At 44.7% G+C, this 27,209-nt stretch overlaps 1 protein-coding gene across 1 annotated transcript; it reads left to right on the top strand.

Moving 5' to 3' along the window:
* The first annotated feature begins 415 nt into the window (after nucleotides 1-415).
* Nucleotides 416-25,561, top strand: LOC143278092 (TBC1 domain family member 15-like). Its single transcript, XM_076583126.1, has 12 exons — nucleotides 416-442; nucleotides 1,569-1,765; nucleotides 4,880-4,955; nucleotides 7,558-7,652; nucleotides 8,759-9,015; nucleotides 10,409-10,512; nucleotides 12,494-12,626; nucleotides 14,693-14,774; nucleotides 18,926-19,016; nucleotides 22,254-22,402; nucleotides 23,097-23,238; nucleotides 24,287-25,561. Exons 1-12 carry the CDS (start codon nucleotides 420-422, stop codon nucleotides 24,444-24,446), a joined length of 1,509 nt encoding a protein of 502 aa, XP_076439241.1. The 5' UTR covers nucleotides 416-419; the 3' UTR covers nucleotides 24,447-25,561.
* Nucleotides 25,562-27,209: the final 1,648 nt, after the last annotated feature.

Genomic DNA, 27,209 nt, shown 5'->3' with positions numbered 1-27,209 from the left:
TTTTCCTCTCTCTGGATTTTATTAGTGGGTCCTCTCCTCCACATGTTTGAAAGCGGCATTATTTTCCTGGTTTTTTTGTTGTTGTTTTTTTTACGATCAGCCTTGGAATTCTGTTGATGACGTTACTCTCGTGAACACTTCTGTTAAACAGTGCTTCATGACAATAACAAGATTACGGTTATAGAGCAAGAACAAAAATATCTAAACGACAGAAACAAAGTGAGAAATAATCAGATGAAGAAAGGAAAACGTGAAATGTAATAATCAGTCCGATTTGCAAAACAATGACATGAATTACGCATGCGGCGACGAAAACCGAAAACACCAAGGAAGATAAAGCACATGGAGGTGAACTGCCGCCCCTTTGAAGGGAAGCTACTCTTACACAGAAAAACAAACCAAGCCTTGCTGTTGTAAAGATGTCTCATCGTTTGATCCAAAGGTAAGACTTTGTGTTGACTCCATCAGTCCGAAGAAGTATACGGTAATGTCCGAAGTATACGAAGTACCTGAATGTTTTATCTTTGTTTAATCCCTGAATTTCGTGTTCTGAAACGTGTTTGATTTGCTTGTAAAAATGTGACAGATTTTGTGTCATTATGATCAACAGCAGACTTAAGTAATGATATCAGCCATATGAGTCACTGGTGATCTATCAAACATTTCTCCGTTTATGTACATGTATGTTCTTAAAGCAGTATGTACGTATCGCGAAATAATCATCGTGTTAAAATGAGTAGATTGTATAATTTCATGACCCCCCCCAAAAAAAAAATCATAATATTAATAAGGATCCCTTTTGTATACTCTCTCTCTCTCTCTCTCTCTCTCTCTCTCTCTCTCTGTACACAAGGGTATGTAATAGGTCATATTCAAGCATGCTGAAGATAGAATATGCCAATTTAGGTCATGTTGTAGAACAGTAGATAAATAAATGAAATTATTGAAAATTAAACTTGTGCATGTTAATTGTTGTGCTGTGTTGCTCCTTTAGTGACTGAATTTACAATGATATAAATGTCCAAGTTCTACCAAGAGATTATCATTGACTTGTTGAGCAGTATATCATGGGTGATTTTCTTATGGTCAGAACTTCATTACAAAGAAAAACAGTATCTGAAAGTTTTGTCTCGGAATAACACCAGGAAAACCATTTCCAAAACCAACTATAGATATGTATGAAGTATATACACAAGCAGGTTTAGCAAATTGAATTTATAGTTTATGGCCTGATTTTTCTGCAATAAAATGAAGAAAGTGTTTTTTCTGGAATGTTTGACTTCATTCTGTAAAACTTCTATAGAAAATACAGCAAATGCAGCCCATGCTGTGTGTTTGTGTGAAAACTGTGCATATAATTATGTATACTGTACTTAAGTAGTAGAGGTACCTTTACAAGTTTTATTAGTAATACTTATTATTCAACTACTTTTCACATTATTTGATATTAGACAAACATTTTTTGTGTGTGAGTATACTTGTGGATTGTAGATAGATAGATAGATAGATACTTAACACTGATCTATGTATCATTAACTTTGTAACAATCACCAGTCACTTCTGAACAGGCCGTGCAGTGACGATGAGTCGTTTGAACAAGTTGACATTGTTCCCACCAACCTCCCTCCCCCCAATGTCGACCTCAACTCCTACGTCCCTGTCAGCCCACGAACCTCACCTTTGACCCGCGAGCAGTTTGAGTCCATGCTCGACAAGGATGGGCGACTGGTGAGCGAACATCAGCTGCGAAAGGCCGTGTTTCTGGGTAGGTGCTTGTGATGATGATGACGTTGATGATAACAATAATAATAATGATGATGATAATTATGATGATGATGATAATAATGATGATAATGATGATACATCAATAATGCTTTCAAACGTTTCAAAGCTCTTTACTATTGACAGTGATACATTAGAGATAACGAATACGCACATGTGCGTACATGTACGTGCACACATATACACACACATGCATGCACACACATGCACACGCACATGCACTAACTCACTCAGGACGACAAGTTTTCTCCCTTGCTTTTCCCCACAGACGGCCCATTTGTAAGGGTTAGGAAAAAAATTACAAAAAATACAAAATACTGTGTAAGAAAATGAAACTTTCAGAACTGGTTTATTCCGTGTAAAAAAATCAAATTTCTCATCTTATTTTTACAGTTTTGCCATATGTAGAAAATACTGCCAATTTTTCACCCGAATCACCATACCCATGCTCGCTTTCTGCATTAAATTCGCTTTCTTCTTCGTCATCATCCACCTCTTCAATGTCCGACCCTTCAGTTTGTAGCATTTCAAGTACTTCGGCAACCCTAAAACATTGCCATCACTGCCTTGTTCGCTTCACAACATTCCAAGAAGAGGCCGCTTTGCTAACAGGCTGGCACGCGAGCAGATGACCGGTCAGTGACTTTGTCAGCGTGTGTGCGAGACAGGCCACACATCCCATATTAACCAATCATACTGTTCGATTGTGGAGTGACCCAGAATAGCGCACTCTGCTTGGCTAATCACAAAATCACTTGTACAGCGCATGATGGAATTTTACTTTCGGAGAATGCTATTCCATTCCTTCGTCCGAAACCGAATACGATTTGTGTAGGAATGCGTGAGCATTCCTTCGTCCGGAAAGAGCTAACGCAGTGAAAGAAATACTCATGGATCCATGAAATACACACCTGGAATGGAGTGCTTTAATTATGTAGAGACTGCTTGAAAGGGAATGTTTTTAGATTTGTGTTTCGTGAAGACTTTGTTTATGTTGACAGTCCTGTTGCTTGCTTTTTCTTTTTCTTTCTTTTTTTTTTTTTTTTTTTTTTTCTTTTTTTTTTCTCTCTCTCAACCCATCCTCACCCCCAACCTACTTTCCACTTCAGTCCACTCACCCACCCTCCACACCCATGAGTTTGCTGAAATGAATGAATTTGTGTGTCAGAATTACCTTATAGTTTTAACAGACTAACCCAAAGAGAAGCAGAATTTCTGTGTATGGGCTGCAACTCCCAGATTCTCTCATACATATGAGGGAGCTTTTATGTGTGTGACTATTTTTTAACCCCACCATGTAGGCAGCCACACCCTGATTTTGAGTGTTTGCCTGCTGGGTAAAGCCGTATTCTTGTGTTTCTATAATCCACCAAACACTGACATGAATTATATGGGATCTTTAATATGCTATTTGATTTTCTGCATGCATACAGTGAACTGAAGGGAATTGTGGCACAGGCAGGTCTCCATGTATGTTGACCTGGGAGATTGAAAATATGAGGACCCTAAATACTCCAGGCACTGATATCAGGATCAAACCCAGGACTGTCAGATTGAACGTCCAATGCTCTAATCTTACCACTTGGGTATTGCACCTATGTTGCTGCAAGCAATTAATTTTCAGAATTACTGAGACCAGTTGAAAATCAGGATTCAATCATTTAAATTGCAGTGTGACGTATTTGTTCAAAACACTGTTGGGAATCTGCTTCTCTGTGCTGACAAACCTCACACAACAGTCATGTGATCTGGACACAGAAGAAAAGGGACTAAACTCTGGAGGAAGTGTGGTCTTTCTGACGGTTGAAGATAATAACGACCAAGAGGAAGTAATGTCCTGTACAGCGGGGGATGTTACTGATTGGACAGTATCCTGTGCACTCCGTTACAGCATTGACAATATGTAGTATATGCTTGTATGATTGCCAGCTGTCAGTTTCAGCTCAAAATCTTTCTTCCAGTATGACAAGTAGAATTGTGCAATCAGTAACCATCTACCTGAAGATCTAGTCATCAGCCCCATCCACATGTAATATGCAGCTTATGTTCAAACGTGTGTGTGTGTGTGTGTGTGTGTGTGTGCGTGCGTGCGTGCGCGCGTGTGTGTGTGTGAGAGAGAAAGAGAAAGAGAGAGAGAGTTTGTGTGTGTGTGTGTGCATGCGTGCATGTGTGTGTGCGTGTGTGTGTGTGCAGTGTGTGCATGTGTGAGTATGCACAAGTTTTTATATTGATATGCACTTGTATGTATCCTAATTTCAACTGTATCTGTGTTTGTGTATGATTTTCGATTTATGCTCCTATCTTGTTATGTACTATCCCCCCCAGTATTCCTTGTGACCTTGGTACCCTTGGTAATAAAGACATATTCTATTTTATTCTATAAAAAGATGATGTAAAACTGGAAAGGAAGATGGAAGACATGATATTGTCATATTATTTTGTGTCACTAATTGAGAACAACTCCTTGGGTAGCACTATCAAAGAAAAGATGGAGACACCAGAGACATTTGACAGTTGGTGAGAAAAACAGTCATCAACCAACTCTGTGGGCTTTTTTAATGGAGTTTTTGTTTGAAATGAAAACTGTTATTGTTGTTCTTAATTCCTTTGCCTCTCCTTGCATACAGAGTCACAGTTATCACCCCATAGTCACGCTTACATACAGACACATTATGTGAGTCTGCATTCATTCGTTTGTTCTTTTGCTTAACGTCTATCCACATTTGTGATTTTAGACGAAGTGAATCTACATGAGTGTGTGTGTGTGTGTGTGTGTTGCTTGTGTGCAAGTGTATAGTATATGTGTTTGTGTGTAAATGTTTGAGTGCATGTGTGTTTATGAGCAAGTGTGTGTATGCTTACATGCAAGTGTGTGTGTGTATGTTCATTGTGTGCATGTGAGAGCATTTGCATATGCATACGCACATGCAAGTGTGTGTGCAGGTTCATATTTGTACATGTGTGTGTACATGTATGCACGAGAGTAAGAGTATGCTCGCAGTGATTTCCAAGACAGCACTTTCCAAATGGATTCATAAAGATGTATTGAACTGTATTGCATTATACTACATTCATGATCATTGTTCTTCTCTTTCAGGGGGCGTTCAGCCATGTATCCGCAAAGAAGTGTGGAGATTCCTCTTCGGTCTGTACCCTTGTACCTCCACTGCCAGGTGATTTTCTTTCTTTAATTTCTATACTGTTTGGAGTTCCCCACCCCCACCCCCTTTTCTCCATAGGGTATCAAGGGCTCTGTCAGTTATAAGTGGTGTCCCCCCCTTCTGGAAATTCTGTGGCTGGAGTTTCCTCTTTTCTGTCACCGTCTTTATTTCTGGCTTTGTCCTTTTCTTTCTGTGTCTCGTCCTTTCTTATTTTCTGCCTTGCTGGTTCATGCACCAATACTTTTTTTTCTTTTTTTCTTTTTTAATCTGCATAGCGTTGAATATCTTTTGTTTTTTACTGGACTTGATAATCAGGCATTTTTACAGTGTTGTTTTCTATGTTTGCACCCTGGATGTTTGAGTAACCCATTTTATGTATTAATTTATTCATAATTATGTTTATGCTTTTGTCAATTTTTTAAATCTAAATATCACAGTTTAGTACATTTCTCAATCCTCTGATGAAAAATTGAAGGAATGGAGATACATGTGTGTGTGACGACGTGTGTGTGTTTGTTGGTGAACGGCAGTGATCAGAGATCAAGGCCCTGTTCAGCATGGTGTTGTGTGTTTGGGGAAGTCACTCTACGCTGATTTTCCTCACTCCACTCAGGCATCAATCAGAACGGATACCTGGCTTTGGTTGGGGAAGGTTAAAACAGTTGAAGGAAATGATTGGGCCCCGCACATATTCCTGTGTTGAGCCCATCACACAGTGGATATGATGAATTCTGTCTTCCTTAAACTCACTCCGGACAAATAGTTCTCTCCCTTGCTTGCCCATGCAGGCGACCCATTTGTTAGGGTTAGGAGAAAAATCACAAAAAATACAAAACATAAAGCAACAGAATGAAACTCCTGTGCTGACCCCCTGACCCCTCTTCTAATGTCATGTGTATGCCCGCACCCCTCCCTCTCTTCACAGCCCTCAGAAGCTGAGTCACTGTCAGTACCTTCTTGCTGGTAGTTTTCTTCACTGCAGATGCTTTTTTCAACATCTTCATCATCCTCATCGATGTCAAAACCTTCAGTTTGAAGCATTTCAGTCACTTCAGCAGCAGTAAAAAGCTGCTATCATGATCTAGTTTGCTCCAAAAATTTCCACTTGTATCGCTTGCGACGCCATTTTCAATACATATGCAGACTAGCTTGTCATGTGGGGTACCAAGGTCAGTGGCTGGCTGTCGGGTGTATAGTCACGGAAACCTCACAAAGAAATTTTCCATTCGACCCATGACACGTTCACAATGCCTGATGTTACTGCGATTTTTATGCTACCCCATGAGGAAAATGTGGACAAATTTTTAATTGTCGAAACCACTATAGCGTTCCGTTGTCCAGAACACCTTACGTCAGGAATGCTATAACATTCCATCGTCGGGAGTGAGTTAATTTAACATCTTTTCACTTTGAGTGATATTAGACGTATGAATTATGTCTGTAACAGGCTGTGGGACCTTTGACCTTCCTTTAATCAAACTTGGCCACTTGGAGCACAGGCAGCAGGAATGGAAGATGGCTGCCATCAAAAAAGACGATGTATACACATGTAATACAGAAGGGAGGTGATATACTGAGGGAGGCTACTAGCCACAATTACTTTCCGTTTCTCCCGTTGGGCGGAGTAGTATTTTACACAGGAATGGTGTGGAGTGATGGCCTGGTGGTAACTCATCTATTAAAGAAGCAAGTGAATCTGAGGCTGGAGGATTGAATCCCACACTCACCATAATTTTCTTCTCCTCTTCCTTGGCTTGATTGGTGGTCTGGACACTCATGTGCAGCGTTCACTTTACACACAGAAAAGAGCCCAGGGCAGCAGAACAGTTGTCCCTGGCAAAATTCTGAAGCAACATCAGCTCCAATATACATGTGTGTATCTGTGAGTGACTGAAGTCTGAAGCCTGGCTGCATGTCATAGGAAATGAATGTCAAGCACCTAAGGACTTGCAATTGTCAGTCAGCTCTACCCAGGTAGGCTTTCTGTTTTGCAAATGATGCCATGTTTGTCAAGAGCTTAGAGTTTGATCTCTGACCAAAAATGGGTGCCATGTAAGTATCAGTAATGATAATAATTATTATTATAGAATAGAATAGAATATGTCTTTATTACCAAGTGTACCGGGGTCACAGGGAATATCGGGGGAGATAGTACATAACAAGATACGAACATAAATCGAAAATCATACACAAACACAGATACAATAGAAATTAGGATACATATCAATATGTATATCAATATAAAAACCTGTGCATGCTCACACATGCATGCACTGCACACACACACACATGCACGCGCACATAAACACACTCTCACACACACACACACACACACACACACACACACACATTTGAACAGAAGCCGCATATTACATGTGGATTGGACTGATGACTAGATCTTCAGGTAGATGGATGTTGATTGCACAGTTCTATTTGTCATACTGGATTTGTTCAAGGGACAGGGCATTGACTGCTCTATAGTAATCAGACCCTTGCTGGAGTCTGTCTTCTCCAGTTGGTGACAGTATGTTGTAATGTTACTTATGGCACCCTTTTTTCTTCTTTTTTTCAGCAAGTGACATGAAGAAACATTATGTGTGACGTGTGATTACAGAGAGCGGGAGGCCCTGTTGCTGGACTACGTGGTGAAGTACAATGAACTGAAGTCACGATGGAAGACATTGCTGGTGCTGGCTTCTCCCCCAGGCCGTAAGTTCTCAGTCTGTTTTTTGTCTTGTTTTTTTCTCTGTGTGTGTGTGTGTGTGTGTTTGTGTGTGGCTGGGGGTAAGTGTGTCTGTGTTCATGACTGTCAGTTGTAAGTACACCAAGTGCATATTATTCTTTACTGTGGGGTGATGGCCTAAAGGTAACGCGTCCACCTTGGAAGCGAGAGAATCTGAGCACGCTGGATCGAATCACTGCTCAGCTGCCAATATTCCCTCCCCCTCCACTAGACCTTGAGCGGTGGTCTGGACGCTAGTCATTCATATGAGATGATAAAGCGAGGTCCCGTGTGCAGCATGCACTTAGCGCACGTAAAAGAACCCTCAGCAACAAAAGGGTTGTTCCTGGCAAAATTCTGTAGAAAAATCCACTTCCATAGAAAAAACAAATAAAACTGCATGCAGGAAAAAATACAAAAAAAAAGGGTGGCGCTGTAGTGAAGCGACGCACTCTCCCTGGGGAGAGCAGCCCTGAATTTCACACAGAGAAATCTGTTGTGATAAAAAGAAATACAAATACAAATACAAATACTTTGTGGTGGCTTTTCCCATGTGATGTATGTGCGCATTATATTTTTGTTTTGAATGTTTTTTATGTGTTTGTTTTGTTTTTGATGGCTTCTGCATCACAACACAGTGGACACTTTTTCCCCTTCTTTGCTGTCTGTCAGTGCACTTTTTTTTCTTTTCTTTTTTTTTTTGCTAAATGTACACGTCTTTAAAAAAAACTTGTTGGATGGATTCTCTACCAGGTTGTCAGTACACATCTTTTTCTTTTTGGATTCTTTTTCTTCTTTCCCTTTTTTCTGGCTTCAATGTCTCATCATAGATACTTTTTTTTTTTTTTTTTTTTGCTGGCATCTCTGCATTGGCATAGGCGCACTTTTTTTTTTCTTTTTTTCTTTTTTTTTTTTTTTTTTTGCTGGAATCTCTGCCATGGTATAGGTGCACCTTTTTTTTTCTTCTCTGTCTTTCTCGTCTGACAGAAGACAGCTACTATGTAATTACCAGTAATAATGATAATAAATATACATTCTTTTTATACTCCCATTTTTTTCTCGCTTGAAACGCCATCCCCCCACCTCCTCCCAGAGACCGCTCTGGAGCAGGGCCTGTTGGCGCGGTACCAGCTCCCAGCCCCCCCAGAAAAGGCGGAGGTGCGCAGTCCTGACGCGTGGCAGCAGCAGGAGCCGGTGATGGAGCGGGCCATGGACCACCTCAACTCCCAGGCCGCCGCCGTGCAGGCAGGGTCCATCGACTTTGCTGGCCTGGGTCACGCCGACCTGGCCGCCCAGTGCAGCACACCCGAGATGCAGCAGAGGGTGGAGTGTCTGCAGCTGCAGGCCAGGGTGGGTGTGGGGGGGGTGTTGGGAGGGGGAGGGGGTGGGGGGGCAGTGGAAGGTGGGGGGAGTTGATACAAGATGGGGGGGTGGGGGGGTTCATGGGGATGGGTGGGGTGGAGGTGATTTGGGAGTGGGGGATGGGTGTGGTTGGGGTGAGGGGTGGTGGTGTTGGGATGGGTGTGGTGGGGTGAGGGGTGGTGGTGTTGGGATGGGTGTGGTGGGGTGAGGGGTGGTGGTGTTGGGATGGGTGTGGTGGGGTTGAGGGGTGGTGGTGTTGGGATGGGTGTGGTGGGGTTGAGGGGTGGTGGTGTTGGGATGGGTGTGGTGGGGGTGAAGGGTGGTGGTGTTGGGATGGGTGTGGTTGGGGTGAGGGGTGGTGGTGTTGGGATGGGTGTGGTGGGGGTGAAGGGTGGTGGTGTTGGGATGGGTGTGGTGGGGTTGAGGGGTGGTGGTGTTGGGATGGGTGTGGTGGGGTTGAGGGGTGGTGGTGTTGGGATGGGTGTGGTGGGTTGAGGGGTGGTGGTGTTGGGATGGGTGTGGTGGGGTTGAGGGGTGGTGGTGTTGGGATGGGTGTGGTTGGGGTGAGGGGTGGTGGTGTTGGGATGGGTGTGGTGGTGTTGGGATGGGTGTGGTGGGGTGAGGGGTGGTGGTGTTGGGATGGGTGTGGTGGGGTTGAGGGGTGGTGGTGTTGGGATGGGTGTGGTGGGGTGAGGGGTGGTGGTGTTGGGATGGGTGTGGTGGGGTGAGGGGTGGTGGTGTTGGGATGGGTGTGGTGGGGTTGAGGGGTGGTGGTGTTGGGATGGGTGTGGTGGGGGTGAAGGGTGGTGGTGTTGGGATGGGTGTGGTGGGGGTGATTGTTGTGGTGGGGATGATTGGGGGGTGGTTGATGGTGTGGTGGGGGTAATTGAAGGGGGGCGGGTAATGGGGAGGGGGGTAATTGGGGGAGGGTTAGGGATGGGTGGGGTGGGTGGTGGGGGTTGAAGATGGCTGGGGATTATTAGGGGTTTTCACCGACATCCTGACCTGTAAGCTCTGTCTGATCCTCAATAAGGTGACAGCCCTTCACTGACATCCTGACCTGTAAGCTCTGTCTTATCTCAGTGAGGTGAAAGCCTTTCACTGACATCCTGACCTGTAAGCTCTTTCTGATCTCAGTGAGGTGACAGCCCTTCACTGACATCCTGACCTGTAAGCTCTGTCTTATGTCAGTGAGGTGACAGCCCTTCACTGATATCCTGATCTGTAAGCTCTCTCTTATCTCAGGCAGGCAACAGCCCTTCACTAATGAGCATACTTAACAGCAGCAGTCAAGGGTTAACACTGAAAATCAGGATTCAATCATTTAAATTGCAATTCATTCATGATTACAGGGTGATGGGTTTTTTTTGTCATTCTACAGGTATACGTGAACAGAAAGCGCATCGACATCAACCAGTTACGGTCGTATCTACGTATCATCGACAAGGACGTTCCTCGCACAGACAGAGACGTGGAGTATTACAAGTGAGTTGTGGGATGGTGTCTTTATCCATAACGCTAATTGTCCCCATTTGGTGGTGTCTTTATCCATAACACTAATTGTCCCCATTTTGTGGTGTCTTTATCCATAACGCTAATTGTCCTCATTTTGTGGTGTCTTGTTACGACCAATCACAGTTTATGTCACAGTTTGCTCTGACGTTATGCCAGTGTCAAAATTATTGGACAAGTGCATTGTGTTGTTTCAAGTCACCTGGGAGTTTGGGGACACACGTTGTGTTTTGAACGCAGTTTTAGGCTGGAAGACAACAAACAGCAATGAATCTGAACCACTTCTATGTGCACAAAGGCCACAGTTATTATCACTGGTACTTATATTGCGCATATCTTTGGAATCATTTCAACGAGAGGCTGCCAGCTGGGTTGGGCCATCTGACAGCTGCCTTTGACACTCATCATTCATTTCCTGTGTCATTCAGACAGGTTTCACTCACACACACATACACACGTGGATTTTACTGCAGATTTTGCCAGGAACGGTTCTCTTGGTGTCATGGGTTCATTTGCATGCACAAGTTGCATGCTTCACATGGGACCTCAACTAATCATCTCATCTAAATGACTAGTGTCCTGACGACCACTCAAGGTCTAGTGGAGGGGGAGAAAAACCTAGCAAGGGTGAGATTTGATCCTGTACCCTGAGATTCACTTGCTTCCTGGGTGGACGTGTTGCAACTCGGCCACAACACCACACTCCAAACATCAATACTGCCCTACTACCCATGTCTGGCTCCTGTCTGATTGAGTGCTGTTCTGGTCAGTGCTGCTGGGTCCAGGTGACTCAACATGGACCAGTGGCCCAGTGGTAATGCGCCCACCAAGGAAGCAAGCATCCATGGGTTTGATTCCCATATACACACCAGGTTCAGCATGCACTTAGCACATGTAAAAGAACCCACAGCAACGGAAGGGATATCTGTGACAAAACCCACTCTGATAGTGAAACCAGATACACTTGCAGACAGAAAAAAGGAGAGAGAAAAAAGGTGGTGCTGCTTTGTAGCGACGCACTCTCTCTGGGGAGAGCAGCCCGAATTTTCACACAGAGAAATCTGTTGTGACAAAAAAATAATACAACATGGTACAATACAGTGCAATACAATACAACACACAGAGAGCAATACAATACAATACAATACAATACAAATGATAACAATACTTAGCCATTACCTGTGCACAGAGAACAAAGGTGTGGGTAGCTCGGTACTGTGGTGACGCCCTGTCTTCAGGAGCAAGCAGTCCATGTTTCACACAAATATATCTGTTGCAACAAAAATGTATACAATACATTACAATACAATGCAGTTCAATGCAATACAGTACAGTGCAATGGAATACAATGCAATACATTACGGAACGGTACAAAACTGCAGGCAGAAAAAAAATACAACAGTGCATACAAAACTCTGCTGCCCGACTCGTCCTCAGAAAGAAAAGATCTGAGCACATCACTCCTCTTTTGCAACGTCTCCACTGGCTACCTGTCTCACACAGAATAAAGTACAAGATCAGCACTCTATGTTATAAATGTATTCACATATCTGCCCCTTCCTATCTCTGTGGCTGCCTTCACCTCTACACTCCATCTCGCTCTCTACGATCAGCTTCAGATCCACTCTGTTTACGCATACCCAGATTCAAACACTCGACTGTTGGCCGCCGTTCTTTCTCTGTCTCTGGACCTTGCAGTTGGAATGAACTTACTCTTTCACTTCGTCAGGTCTCCACACTCAGCTCTTTCAACTCTGGCCTTAAAACACACCTCTTCACAATATCGCCTCCCTCCCCTGCCTCTTCCTTCTCTTCAGTTTCTTCTTCAGTTTTAGAGTTATGTATGCATGTGAATGACTGGTGCGAAAGCGCTTTGATTTGTCTCTGCACAAGATTCAGCACTATATAAATATAATAATAATAATAATAATAATAATAATTACCTGTGCACCAGAGGTCACGCCAACCCTCACCTGACCCAGCTCCGGGACATCCTGGCGACATTCGCCTGCTACAACGACCAGCTGGGCTACGCTCAGGGCATGAACGACATCCTGGCTCGCTTCCTCTACGTTCTGGGCTCTGAGGTACAGTTGATAGAAATAATAATAATGATGATGATATATTGTACTTATATGGTGACGCAAACTCCCCATAGATGGGCTCTAAGCGTCTCACATGAAATGTTACATATATAGCAGTGCATAATTCCACACAAGAGCACATGAAGACATAGAAGTGGAAAACAAAATATGTGTCCTCCAATACTATACTGCAAATTGCAGATATATGAATAATCACTAGAAAAATACACAAAACACACACAGTCACACACACACACACACACACACACACACACACACACACGTGCGCTTAAACTCCGACCCACAAGCACACAGACCACAGGAATACTGCAATGGAGGGGGGACACAAGGGGAGTGCAGAGGGTGGGAGGACACGAAGAACTATACCAAAGTGACATTTTGTCTCTTCACTGGCTGTAATTCCCACATTCTTGTGTAGAAATAGAAATGGTGCCGTAATGTTTCGTCTGTTCATGGGCTGAAATGTCTTTGTTCACTGGTATCCATCAGTAGAGCTGGGTACTGTTGCGGAAATCCAGACCGGTTTTTTACTTTTTTGTTTGTTTGTTGTTGTTTTTCGTAACTTGTGGACTAATGCTGACACATATTCATTGGTTTGGATGCTCCTCTGGCTCCTTACCCACACCCATACCCCCACAACTGCCCCCTCCCCACACTCCCCCACATCTCTACGATCAACTTCGGATCCACTCTGTTTATGCATACCCACATTCAAACACTTCACTGTTGGACGCTGTTCTTTCTCTGTCTCTGTACCTTTCATTTGGAATGAACTTCCTCTTTCGCTTCGTCAGGTCTCCGCACTCAGCTCTTTCAAGTCTGGCCTTAAAACCCACCTCTTCACAAGATAGCCTCCCTCCCCTGCCTCTTCCTTGTCTTCAGTTTCTTTTGTTTTAGAGTTATGATTGCGTGTGAATGACTGGTGTGAAAGCGCTTACATTTGTCTGTGCACAAGATTTAGCACTATATAAATACTATCATTATTATTATTACATACTTACATACAAATAAACACAGTTAAAAAGATTTTGGCATTGACTTCCAGTCTGAGAGATGGAAAGATTGTGTGTGGGAGATTGGGCATGTGTGTGTCTATGTATTTTACAAGGAGTATGATAAACTGAAGTCAGCACATGATAAAAAAAATTTAAAAAAAGATTTAATGTAATAATCTACACTTATTGTAGACTTTGAAATAAAATGATAAAAAAAAGTTAATATGCATTATGCTGTGTTAGTTTGAAGTCATAGGAAGTGTCGCATAATTCTTTGATACAACTTCTTTGGGTTTGCAGTTTTAAAAATTGGTTCACAGCAACTGTAAGCAACTTTCCCGACCATCACAGATGTGAATCATTTTCTTTGTATGTACCTGTTCTGTTGTGCACTTCTGTCCATTTATGGGCTTGTATGATATGTATGACTTTTTTTCTTTCCCTTTAGGCAGCCACACTTCATTTTCATAGGCATGCAAAACATGGGTGTATTTGTGTCTCTTTAACTTTTTTTGATTTTGTTTTGTTTTGTAAAACAGTCTGTTTGACACCTCCACAGAACTAAAACTAAGACTTGGCTGATGTACATGTTTGCTGATTGTTGGTCAGTAAGTTAGTGATCTGACAGATATGATTTCTTTTTTCTTTATTTTTTTCCTCTTGGCAGGTGGAGATGTGTTGGTGTTTTGTCATGATTTATTTTTACCTGTGGCAGGTGGAGATGTGTTGGTGTTTTGTCATGATTTATTTTTACCTGTGGCAGGTGGAGATGTGTTGGTGTTTTGTCATGATTTATTTTTACCTGTGGCAGGTGGAGACGTTTTGGTGTTTTGTCATGATTTATTTTTACCTGTGGCAGGTGGAGATGTGTTGGTGTTTTGTCATGATTTATTTTTACCTGTGGCAGGTGGAGATGTTTTGGTGTTTTGTCATGATTTATTTTTACCTGTGGCAGGTGGAGACGTTTTGGTGTTTTGTCATGATTTATTTTTACCTGTGGACAGGTGGAGACGTTTTGGTGTTTTGTCATGATTTATTTTTACCTGTGGACAGGTGGAGACGTTTTGGTGTTTTCAGCGCTACATGGACACTGTACAGATGGACTTCATGGAGGAGGGGATGCTTCGGAAAATAGGTCGGCCATGTCTCTCTCTCTTGCTGGCTTGTCTCAGTCTCATTCCGCCTTTCCCTCCACCCCCCCCCTCCCCCATCCTGCTTTGTCTCAGTCTCATTCCGCCTTTCCCCCCCCCCCCCCCCCCATCCTGCTTTGTCTCAGTCTCATTCCGTCTTTCCCTCCCCCCCCCCCACCCCCCCATCCTGCTTTGTCTCAGTCTCATTCCGTCTTTCCCTCCCCCCCCCCCCCCCCCCATCCTGCTTTGTCTCAGTCTCATTCCGTCTTTCCCTCCCCCCCTCCCCCATCCTGCTTTGTCTCAGTCTCATTCCGTCTTTCCCTCCCCCCCCCCCACCCCCCATCCTGCTTTGTCTCAGTCTCATTCCGCCTTTCCCTCTCCCCCCCCCCCCCATCCTGCTTTGTCTCAGTCTCATCCCGCCTTTCCCTCCCCCCCCCCCCCCCATCCTGCTTTGTCTCATTCCATCTTTCCCTCCCCCCCTCCCCCATCCTGCTTTGTCTCAGTCTCATTACGTCTTTCCCTCCACACACCCCCCCCCCCCATCCTGCTTTGTCTCAGTCTCATTCCGCCTTTCCCTCCCCCCCTCCCCCATCCTGCTTTGTCTCAGTCTCATTCCGCCTTTCCCTCCCCCCCCCCCCATCCTGCTTTGTCTCATTCCGTCTTTCCCTCCCCCCCTCCCCCATCCTGCTTTGTCTCAGTCTCATTCCGCCTTTCCCTCCCCCCCCCCCCCATCCTGCTTTGTCTCAGTCTCATTCCGTCTTTCCCTCACCCCCCCCCCCCCATCCTGCTTTGTCTCATTCCGTCTTTCCCTCCCCCCCCCCCCATCCTGCTTTGTCTCAGTCTCATTCCGTCTTTCCCTCCCCCCCCCCCCCCCATCCTGCTTTGTCTCAGTCTCATTCCGTCTTTCCCTCCACCACCACCCCCATCCTGCTTTGTGTCATTCCGTCTTTCCCTCCCCCCCCCCCATCCTGCTTTGTCTCATTCCGTCTTTCCCTCCCCCCCCCCCATCCTGCTTTGTCTCAGTCTCATTCCGTCTTTCCCTCCCCCCCCCCATCCTGCTTTGTCTCAGTCTCATTCCGTCTTTCCCTCCACCACCACCCCCATCCTGCTTTGTCTCAGTCTCATTCCGTCTTTCCCTCCCCCCCCCCATCCTGCTTTGTCTCAGTCTCATTCCGTCTTTCCCTCCCCCCCCCCCCCATCCTGCTTTGTCTCAGTCTCATTCCGTCTTTCCCTCCCCCCCCCCCATCCTGCTTTGTCTCAGTCTCATTCCGTCTCCCCCCCCCCCCTCCCCATCCTGCTTTGTCTCAGTCTCATTCCGTCTCCCCCCCCCCTCCCCATCCTGCTTTGTCTCAGTCTCATTCCGTCTCCCCACCCCCCCCCCCATCCTGCTTTGTCTCAGTCTCATTCCGTCTCCCCCCCCCCCCCCCCATCCTGCTTTGTCTCAGTCTCATTCCGTCTTTCCCTCCACCCCGCCATCCCTCCCAGTCACCACTCCATTGATTTAAAATGTGGAGTGATGGCCTAGAGGTAACACGTCCACCTAGGAAGCGAGAGAATCTGAGCATGCTTGTTCAAATCACGGGTCAGCTGCTGATATTTTCTCCCCCTCCACTAGACCTTGAGTGGTGGTCTGGACGCTAGTCATTCGGATGAGACGATAAACCGAGGTCCCATGTGCAGCATGCACTTAGCGCACATAAAACAACCAACGGCAACAAAAGGGTTGTTCCTGGCAAAATTCTGTAGAAAAATCCACTTCCATAGGAAAAACAAATAAAACTGCATGCAGGAAAAAATACAAAAAAATGGGTGCCGCTGTAGTGTAGCAACGCACTCTCCCTGGGGAGAGCAGTCCGAATTTTACACAGAGAAATCTGTTGTGGTAAAAAGAAATACAAATACAAAGGTTAAAGGTCTCAAAGCCTCTGATGGCCGTGACACAACACCATGCTGAAGCAGGGCCTCAAACCCTGATCACTGGTGAACACTGCATCATGCGTCCATTGCCTGACCATCTGTCATGTAGCATCCTGATCACTGGTGAACACTGCATCATGCGTCCATTGCCTGACCATCTGTCATGTAGCATCCTGATCACTGGTGAACACCGCATCATGCGTCCATTGCCTGACCATCTGTCATGTAGCATCCTGATCACTGGTGAACACTGCATCATGCGTCCATTGCCTGACCATCTGTCATGTAGCATCCTGATCACTGGTGAACACTGCATCATGCGTCCATTGCCTGACCATCTGTCATGTAGCATCCTGATCACTGGTGAACACTGCATCATGCGTCCATTGCCTGACCATCTGTCATGTAGCATCCTGATCACTGGTGAACACTGCATCATGCGTCCATTGCCTGACCATCTGTCATGTAGCATCCTGATCACTGGTGAACACTGCATCATGCGTCCATTGCCTGACCATCTGTCATGTAGCATCCTGATCACTGGTGAACACTGCATCATGCGTCCATTGCCTGACCATCTGTCATGTAGCATCCTGATCACTGGTGAACACCGCATCATGCGTCCATTGCCTGACCATCTGTCATGTAGCATCCTGATCACTGGTGAACACTGCATCATGCGTCCATTGCCTGACCATCTGTCATGTAGCATCCTGATCACTGGTGAACACTGCATCATGCGTCCATTGCCTGACCATCTGTCATGTAGCATCCTGATCACTGGTGAACACTGCATCATGCGTCCATTGCCTGACCATCTGTCATGTAGCATCCTGATCACTGGTGAACACTGCATCATGCGTCCATTGCGTGACCATCTGTCATGTAGCATCCTGATCACTGGTGAACACTGCATCATGCGTCCATTGCCTGACCATCTGTCATGTAGCATCCTGATCACTGGTGAACACTGCATCATGCGTCCATTGCCTGACCATCTGTCATGTAGCATCCTGATCACTGGTGAACACTGCATCATGCGTCCATTGCCTGACCATCTGTCATGTAGCATCCTGATCACTGGTGAACACTGCATCATGCGTCCATTGCCTGACCATCTGTCATGTAGCATCCTGATCACTGGTGAACACTGCATCATGCGTCCATTGCCTGACCATCTGTCATGTAGCATCCTGATCTCTGGTGAACACTGCATCATGCGTCCATTGCCTGACCATCTGTCATGTAGCATCCTGATCTCTGGTGAACACTGCATCATGCGTCCATTGCCTGACCATCTGTCATGTAGCATCCTGATCACTGGTGAACACTGCATCATGCGTCCATTGCCTGACCATCTGTCATGTAGCATCCTGATCACTGGTGAACACTGCATCATGCGTCCATTGCCTGACCATCTGTCATGTAGCATCCTGATCACTGGTGAACACTGCATCATGTGTCCATTGCCTGACCATCTGTCATGTAGCATCCTGATCTCTGGTGAACACTGCATCATGCGTCCATTGCCTGACCATCTGTCATGTAGCATCCTGATCACTGGTGAACACTGCATCATGCGTCCATTGCCTGACCATCTGTCATGTAGCATCCTGATCTCTGCTGTTCACTGTGTCTCCTCTATTTCTTCTCCTCACCTCTCTCTCTATCACTCCCTCATAAAAGTTCACTGGCGCGCATGCACATGCATGCATACACGCACAAATGCACACTCACACGCACACACACACACATGCACGCACACGCACGTGTGCACGCATGCACATGCAAGTATGCACACACACACACACACACACACACACACACACACACACACACACACTGCATGTGTGCACACGGACATGTATACATAGTCACACTTCCCTCCTCCACTCTCCTTTTCTCCTGTTCACCACCTCCCACCCCCCTCCCCACCCCCCACCCATCCCCCCTTACACTTTTATTTTCTCTTAGCACTGTTGATGGAAAGACTTTAAGACAGCTTTCACACACACACACACACACAACACAACAACACAACACAACACCACACAACACCACACAACACCACACCACACCACACCACGCACACACACATGCACGCACGCACACTGTAATATTGTAATATGTGATCTTTAACATGCATATTTCATGTGAGTCTTTTCTCAAGCCAGTACTTCCACATGTGCTGAAGTCAGTGAACTGTGTGTGGCATCTTGGTGTGTGTGTCTTTTTCCAGAGCTGGTGCGTCATCTGATGACGGAGACCGACTCAGGTCTGTTGAAACGTCTGGAGGAACAGGAACTGGGAAATCTCTTCTTCTGTCACAGGTCTGTGACTCTGTGTGCTGCTGTGTGATGTGATGCGATACAGTATTGTATGGTGTGGTGTGATGCGATACAGTATTGTATGGTGTGGTGTGATGCGATACAGTATTGTATGGTGTGATGTGATGCGATACAGTATTGTATGGTGTGGTGTGATGCGATACAGTGTGATGTGATGCGATACAGTATTGTATGGTGTGGTGTGATGCGATACAGTATTGTATGGTGTGATGTGATGCGATACAGTATTGTATGGTGTGGTGTGATGCGATACAGTATTGTATGGTGTGGTGTGATGCGATACAGTATTGTATGGTGTGGTGTGATGCGATACAGTATTGTATGGTGTGATGTGATGCGATACAGTATTGTATGGTGTGGTGTGATGCGATACAGTATTGTATGGTGTGGTGTGATGCGATACAGTATTGTATGGTGTGGTGTGATGCGATACAGTATTGTATGGTGTGATGTGATGCGATACAGTATTGTATGGTGTGGTGTGATGCGATACAGTATTGTATGGTGTGGTGTGATGCGATACAGTATTGTATGGTGTGGTGTGATGCGATACAGTGTGGTGTGATGCGATACAGTATTGTATGGTGTGGTGTGATGCGATACAGTATTGTATGGTGTGATGTGATGCGATACAGTATTGTATGGTGTGGTGTGATGCGATACAGTATTGTATGGTGTGGTGTGATGCGATACAGTATTGTATGGTGTGATGTGATAGGTTGCAGTTTAATAGAGTGTGGTACAGTTCGTACTGTGCTGTACACCATAGTATAACATGATGCAACACATTGGCTCGAGAAAACCACAATACAACCCAATACTATATGTAACCACTCACATACACCCACACGCACACCCTCCCACCCAAACACCCACAGTCACTATCACAGAATATTTCAGCACAAAAGCTCACTGTCAGTAATATTTCAGCTCCCTTCCCTGCCTCTTCCTTGCCTTCAGTTTCTCCAGTTTTAGAGTTATGCATGCGTGTGAATGACTGGTGCGTAAGCGCTTTGATTTTTCTCTGCACAAGATTCAGCGCTATATAAATACCATTATTATTATTGAAGGTTTCACCTGGAGGGTTTCACCAGATTCCTCCAGGTCTGTGGGTTTTGTGTCAAAGCCTGGGTCTCTACAAATGGTTCCCTGTCCATTACGAAATGTTTTCACTAATTTCAGTCCTTTGGGGTTTTTTTCTGTCTTTCTTTCCATCTCCCTCACACGTCAGATCCATGGAGGATTGTTTTAGCAAGGCCTTGTACAACGTCATTCATTGCTGTACAGTTGTGGTACTGTACTGTATTATGTTGTGTCACAACAGATTTCTCTGTGTGAATTTGTGGCCGCCACGATGTCATGTAACCCCCTTTTGTTTTTTGGGGTTTTTTGTTTCGTTTTTTACCCAATCTGCAATTTCAGTTTTTATTTTGCTTTAATATCAAAGTGGATTTTTCTACAGAATTTTGCCAGGGACAGCCTTTTTCTTGCTATTGGCTCTTTTACGTGTGCCAAGTGCATGCTGCACTCAGGACTTCAGTTTACTGTCTCATCCAAATGACTAGAGTCCAGACCACCACTGAAGGTCTGGTGGAGGGGGGAGGGAGTAAGAATCCCAGTCTGTTTATGGGATTCAAATCCATGGACACTTGCTTCCCAGACAGGCACATTAGTGCTGGGTCCATCCTGTGTGTTGGATGACAGATGATTTCAGGAAAAAATGTCCTGTTTTGAAAGCAAGTGGTGATGGCTCTGTGCATAGAGATGCCAAATGTTACAATTTTACCGTATTTTGTTACACTCGATAGCAGTTTGTTCCGACGTTACGCCAACGTCAAAATAGTTCTGATAAGTTCATTTTTGACTACATAGCATGGTCACATGCTTTCCTGTCGTAACATTACCCATACGCTCTGGACCTATCGATCATGAGGCCAGGACAGTCACTTCTAACTTCTCACATGATGATGCTCAGGTAATCGCGCGCGTGTTAACATTGAAACAGCATTGAATGGACCAGTCAGCTTAATCGTTTGCCCGGACAAGAGAGAACGTGGCTGAATCAAGTTGCGTCTCGGTCAAACAGTGTGTGCCTGGTGGATTAAGCTATGAAGTGTTTGTATGCCTTGTAGATAAAATGCACTTTTGGTTTGTATGCCTTGTAGATAAAATGCACTTGGTTTGTATGCCTTTTAGATAAAATGTACTTTTGGTTTGTATGCTTTGTAGATAAAATGTACTTTTGGTTTGTATGCCTTGTAGATAAAATGCACTTTTGGTTTGTATGCCTTGTAGATAAAATGTACTTTTGGTTTGTATGCCTTGTAGATAAAATGCACTTTTGGTTTGTATGCCTTGTAGATAAAATGCACTTTTGGTTTGTATGCCTTGTAGATAAAATGTACTTTTGGTTTGTATGCTTTGTAGATAAAATGCACTTTTGGTTTGTATGCCTTGTAGATAAAATGCACTTTTGGTTTGTATGCCTTGTAGATAAAATGTACTTTTGCTGATGTGGCTCAGAGTCTGGGTGGTCCTGTCAAATTCAGAATGTTCCAACCTTCTTCTTCTTCGTTCATGGGCTGCAACTCCCACATTCACTCAAATGTACACAGGTGGGCTTTTACTTGTATGACCATTTTTACCCTGCCATGTAGGCAGCCATACTCTGTTTTCAAGGGTGTGCATGCTGGGTATGTTCTTGTTTCCATAATGCACCGAACACTGACATGGATTACAGGATCTTTAACGTTCGGGCAGAAGCAGGTCTGTACTTATGTTGACCTGGGAGATTGGAAAAATCTCCACCCTTTACCCACTGGGCACCGTTGCCGAGATTCGAACCTGGAACCCTCAGATTGAAAGTTCAACACTTTAACCACTTGGCTATTGTACCCGTTGTTCCTACAAAAACCTGACAGGGATTGACATGTCTGTGTGCAGGTGGATGTTAGCTTCACCTGACAGGGGTTGGTGTGTCTGTGTGCAGGTGGATGTTAGCTTCACCTGACAGGGGTTGACATGTCTGTGTGCAGGTGGATGTTAGCTTCACCTGACAGGGGTTGACATGTCTGTGTGCAGGTGGATGTTAGCTTCACCTGACAGGGGTTGACATGTCGGTGTACAGGTGGATGTTAGCTTCACCTGACAGGGGTTGACATGTCGGTGTACAGGTGGATGTTAGCTTCACCTGACAGGGGTTGACATGTCTGTGTGCAGGTGGATGTTGCTGGGCTTCAAGCGTGAGTTCAGCTTCATGGACTCCCTGCGCTGCTTTGAGATCCTCTCCAGTCACCACCTGGAGCTGCACAGCATCACCGCTGAGCGTGCCCTCATGATGGAGGAGATGAAGGAGTTTGCCAACACTCGTGAGTTCTTCGCTCAGGGTTTGCGAGTCAGTTTGCCAGCACTCGTGAGTTCTTCGCTCAGGGTTTGAGGGGTCTGGGTCAGTTTGCCAACACTCGTGAGTTCTTCGCTCAGGGTTTGTGGGGTCTGGGTCAGTTTTGCCAGCACTCGTGAGTTCCGGCCTCATGGTTTGTGAGTTCTGTGTCAGTATGCCAACACTCGTGAGTTCAGGGCTCGCGGTTTGTGAGTTCTGGGTCAGTTTGCCAACTCTCGTGAGTTCCGGGCTCATGGTTTGTGAGTTCTGCATCAGTTTGCCAACTCGCGTGAGTTCTTCGGCTCATGGCTTGTGAGGTCTGGGTCAGTTTCCCAACACTCTTGAGTTCTGAGTTAATATATTGTGATTTCTGTGCTAATAATTCATAAATTCTGATTGATAGCTTTTTAAGTTGTAGGGTTAATAACTCATAGGTTTTTAGTTAATAAGTCATAGATTATCGGCTTATAACTCATGAGTTCTTGGTTAATAACTCATTGATTATGATTCTTGAGTTCTGGGCCACTTACAAGTTCTGAGTTAATATGCATTAATCATCAACTGATGAAGCTTGGAACAAATGCTGATTTATTAGTGAATTTCAGGTGGAAAGAAAATCGAATGTCATCATGACGATCAGTAATCCACGTGTTTTGTTGTTGTTTTTTCGTTTTTCCCACCAGGTGGTGATGTGCGATCCACCAACCTGGCGTATGCCAAAGAGTACACCTTTGAGGTGTTCATGTGTGCCGCCATTCTGATGGAGTGTCGAGACGAGTTAGCAAAGTGTACCGATACCGGCATGATCTTCTCCTTCATCAACAGGTCAGTGCTGGTTATTTTTGTTATGGTTTTGTTTTGTTTTTCTTGTTTTTTTCTGGCTGCCCCACCATGTGAACCATTCCAGTGGCATTACTCCCACACTGCTCATTCCTCGTCCCCCACACACAGCCACACCCCTGTTTGTCAGCCAGTCTCTGAGTCGGCAGTGCACAGGGAACCATTGATGTCAGGTCGCCATGAGGCCACACACCAGAAGAGACCCTGCACTGTTGCTGAGTCACGTTGGTGGTGTTCAGTAGTGCCTGTATGGACTTAACATACGCAGGACACCCCCTACTAAGCCCCATACTGATGACAATAATTGCTTCGTTGCGGAGCCAGACTGAGTGAGCGAGCCCCAGATAGTTGGAACTCATTCTGTTTTACACTGGATTCGTTTCAGATAGATGAAAAGTACTTTAGGGAGGAGAGTTGGTTTGGTATTTTGTATTTCTTTTTATCACAACAGATATCTCTGTGTGAAATTCGGGCTGCTCTCCCCAGGGAGAGCGCGTCGCTATACTACATTGCCACCTTTTTTTTGTGTATATTTTTTCCTTCGTGCAGTTTTATTTGTTTTTCCTATGGAAGTGGATTTTTCTGCAGAATTTTGCCAGGAACAACCCTTTTGTTGCCGTGGGTTCTTTTACGTGCGCTAAGTGCATGCTGCATACAGGACCTCGGTTTATCGTCTCATCTGAATAACTAGCATCCAGACCACCACTCAAGGTCTAGTGGAGGGGAAGAAATTATCAGCGGCTGAGCCAAGATTCGAACCAGCATGCTCAGATTCTCTCACTTCCTAGGCGGATGCGTTACCTCTGGGCCATCACTCCACTTTGATAGTCACTTCCATTTGGTTTCAATTCAGTTGAGATTCAGAAGACTTTATTGTCTGCTTGAAAACAATTAGAAAATGTTCTTTGGGCTTATTCAAATGATCATCAACAGATAAGGAAGAGAAATGAAAATAAATCCCCCACCACATCCCTCTGAATGGGACCAAAAGGAATAAACTTTGAACCTTTCGACTGTGTCTTTCTCTCCACAGCCTGACCTTTGACCTAGACGACACGCTGTCGAAGGCGGAGAAGCTGTTCTTCACCTACTGCAAGAAGACGGTCAGCGAGAGTTTTCAGCTGGTCGACACGGACGATCTCACCAAACGAAGCGGCTCTCCCTTCAGCTCCCTGCTCAGCAAGGCGTCATGACCACACAGGAAAACCGGCAGAGTGCTGTGCTCTTGACGTCCCGCTTTATCGTTGTTGTTTTTGATGTTGTTGTCGTTGATACTTATACAGCGCCTATCTTCAGTCAGAGACCAAACCCTGTAAGTGGTTTACAGACACAGAGTGATTTTCCCCGACACGCTGCCTGCCCATCTGACAGCTGCCTTTCGGTGCTCATCATTCGTTTCTTGTGTCATTCACTGATTCAGTCAAATTTCAGTCATGTGTGCACGCACATACACACACACACACACACACACACACATACACAAATGCACACTTACCCACACTTTCACGCACATACATGTGTATTAGAGTGGGTTTTACTCCAAAATTTTGTCAGGGACAACTCTGTTGTTGTCATGGGTTCTTTTACATGTGCTAAGGATGAGACAGGAACTGGCAGAGTGCTGTGTCCTCAACGTTTACCTTCATGATATTTTACAGCATATATTTGTGCGATTTTGTCACAACAGATTTCTCTGTGTGAAATGTGGGCTGCTTTCCCCAGGAGAGCAAGTCATCGCAGTGCAGTGCCACTCTCGTTTTCTTTCTTTTCTTTTCTTTTTTTTTTTTTTTTTTTTTTATCTGTCTGCAAGTGTATTTGTTTTACTATCAAAGTGGATTTTTCTACAGAATGTTGCCAGGGGCAGCCCTTTTGTTGCTGTAGGTTCTTTTACATGCGCCAGTTGAATGCTGCACATGGGACTACGGTTTATTGTCTCATCAGGATGACGAGTGTCCAGACCACCACTCAGGGTCAAGCTGAGGGGAAGAAAATTCAGGCGATTGTGGTGTTTGGTGTGGCATGCTCAGATTCTCGTGTTTTCTGAGCAAGCGTGTCACCACTGGGCCTCCGCTCTGCTTGTATTGGTTTATTTTGTCTTTCTTTTTTTTTTTTCTTTTTTTTCTTTTTTTTGTATTTGTATTTCTTTTTATTACAACAGATTTCTCTTTGTGAAATTCAGGCGGCTCTCCCCAGGGAGAGCGCGTCGCCACCCATTTTTTTGTATTTTTTCCTGCGTGCAGTTTTATTTGATTTGCCTATCAAAGTGGGTTTTTCTACAGAATTTTGCCAGGAACCACCCTTTTGTTGCCTTGGGTTCTTTTACGTGCGCTAAGTGCATGCTGCACACAGGACCTCGGTTTATCATCTCATCCGAATGACTAGCGTCCAGACCACCACTCAAGGTCTAGTGGAGGGGGAGAAAATATCAGTGGCTGAGCCGTGATTCCAACCAGCACGCTCAGATTCTCTCGCTGCCCAGGCGGACGCGTTACCTCCAGGCCATCACTCCACTACGTCAACTTTAAAAAACAACAACCAAGGGTAGGCTCTCAAGGCCTGCCCACTTTCTGTGGTTAAAGCCAAAGTTCAGCGTCTGCTCCTTTTTTCTTTTTTTATCCGAAGCATATGTGGTGTAGCATGTATGGATCATCACACACACTTTGACACCTCCTTGAAACTGAAACTGACGTTTGAGAAATCCTTGGATTTTTAGGTGTGTTAGTAGTGATGCAGTTTTTCTGAGGGGCCACATACCTTCTTGTTTTATAGTGGTTGTGCATGCTTTCTAGACAGTTTTAGATGTAAATTTTCCTCTCTTTTTTCTTCATTTTCTCATTCATTTTAACTCGTTTAATCTTGTGCTCAGAAGCTTGGTGGGTACTGCAGATCGTTATTCTCTGCCTGAACCCAAACAGCATTTGGGCTAAGAAACCTGTTTAATTACACATACTTAACAACGTCTGGTCGGCTGCCGATTTCCGACGCTATTCAGCTCACTTGAAAGCATGTCAGACGCATTGTTACAACAGATTTTGATCTTTTTTTAACGTTACTAATCTTACTTTAAGGGTGATAACTCACAATTTCTAGATAACTCAGACACTTTTCTTGCGAGTTCTTTCCCTTAGACCGTTGTCCGTTCGTTCTGTCATTGTTTTCTTTGTTCGTGAACCGGACAACCCGAAATCACAACAGCACATGGTTTTCAACATGGCGGCACCAAGGCGAAACCGATTCGTGCAGAGCATAAGAATGGCTCAAGCACTTGAATTGATTCATGAAACCGGGTCTGATGATGAAGATGCTGTTGTTGAATTGTTCGACAATGCAGGTGACAAAATTTTGGACTCTGATTCCAACTATATTCCTGATAAAATCGACGACGAAGTGGCAGACACTGACGATGACGAAGGCGGAATGACCGGTCAGCAAAACTCGACACCAACACATGCGCTTGTTGCAGTGGCTGATTCTCCAGCTAATGGAGAAGAATCCGAGGAGATGGAAATAGATGAGGACAATCTGTGCATTGTGTAAAAAAAAGTGTATGTGTGGTGTTTTTTCCTATGATTGTACAGTCCGGCAAATGTTTTTCAGTGTGTTTCAAGACTGCAAGCAGCAATCAGTTTTTTGTTAATTTTTTTCCAATATATTCTAATCAAATATCTTTTTTTTATGCAGCATGCATAAATTAAATAGTATCATAAGCACATCAAACCAAGAGTTCAGGAGTGTGACTGAACCAGTGTAGGAGGATTCAGAGCATGAAAAGTGGATTATCTGTGTTAAAAAAATTTTTTGTTTTCCTGCCAATGTGTATCATATTGGATTACCTGTATCATCAAAGCCATGTGGTTCCTTCACTTAAGGTGAGCATTTTTAGCAAATTCATTGTTATATCTGTCCACTGGTATTGTTTGTAGGGTGAGTGGTTGATTTTTTGTGATTTTTTAAAA

Source organism: Babylonia areolata, chromosome 35 (genome assembly GCF_041734735.1).
Source record: "Babylonia areolata isolate BAREFJ2019XMU chromosome 35, ASM4173473v1, whole genome shotgun sequence".
Lineage (NCBI taxonomy): Eukaryota > Metazoa > Mollusca > Gastropoda > Neogastropoda > Buccinidae > Babylonia > Babylonia areolata.
The sequence above is the reverse complement of the archived record's forward strand: the minus strand, read 5'-3'. Positions and strand labels throughout refer to the sequence as shown.

Excerpts from the sequence above, each read along its gene's own strand:
- LOC143278092 (XM_076583126.1), top strand. The coding sequence starts at position 420 with ATGTCTCATCGTTTGATCCAAAG. Across the intron at positions 19,017-22,253 it reads AATCTCTTCTTCTGTCACAG|GTGGATGTTGCTGGGCTTCA; the intron begins GTCTGTGACTCT and ends GTCTGTGTGCAG. Across the intron at positions 22,403-23,096 it reads GAAGGAGTTTGCCAACACTC|GTGGTGATGTGCGATCCACC; the intron begins GTGAGTTCTTCG and ends TTTTCCCACCAG.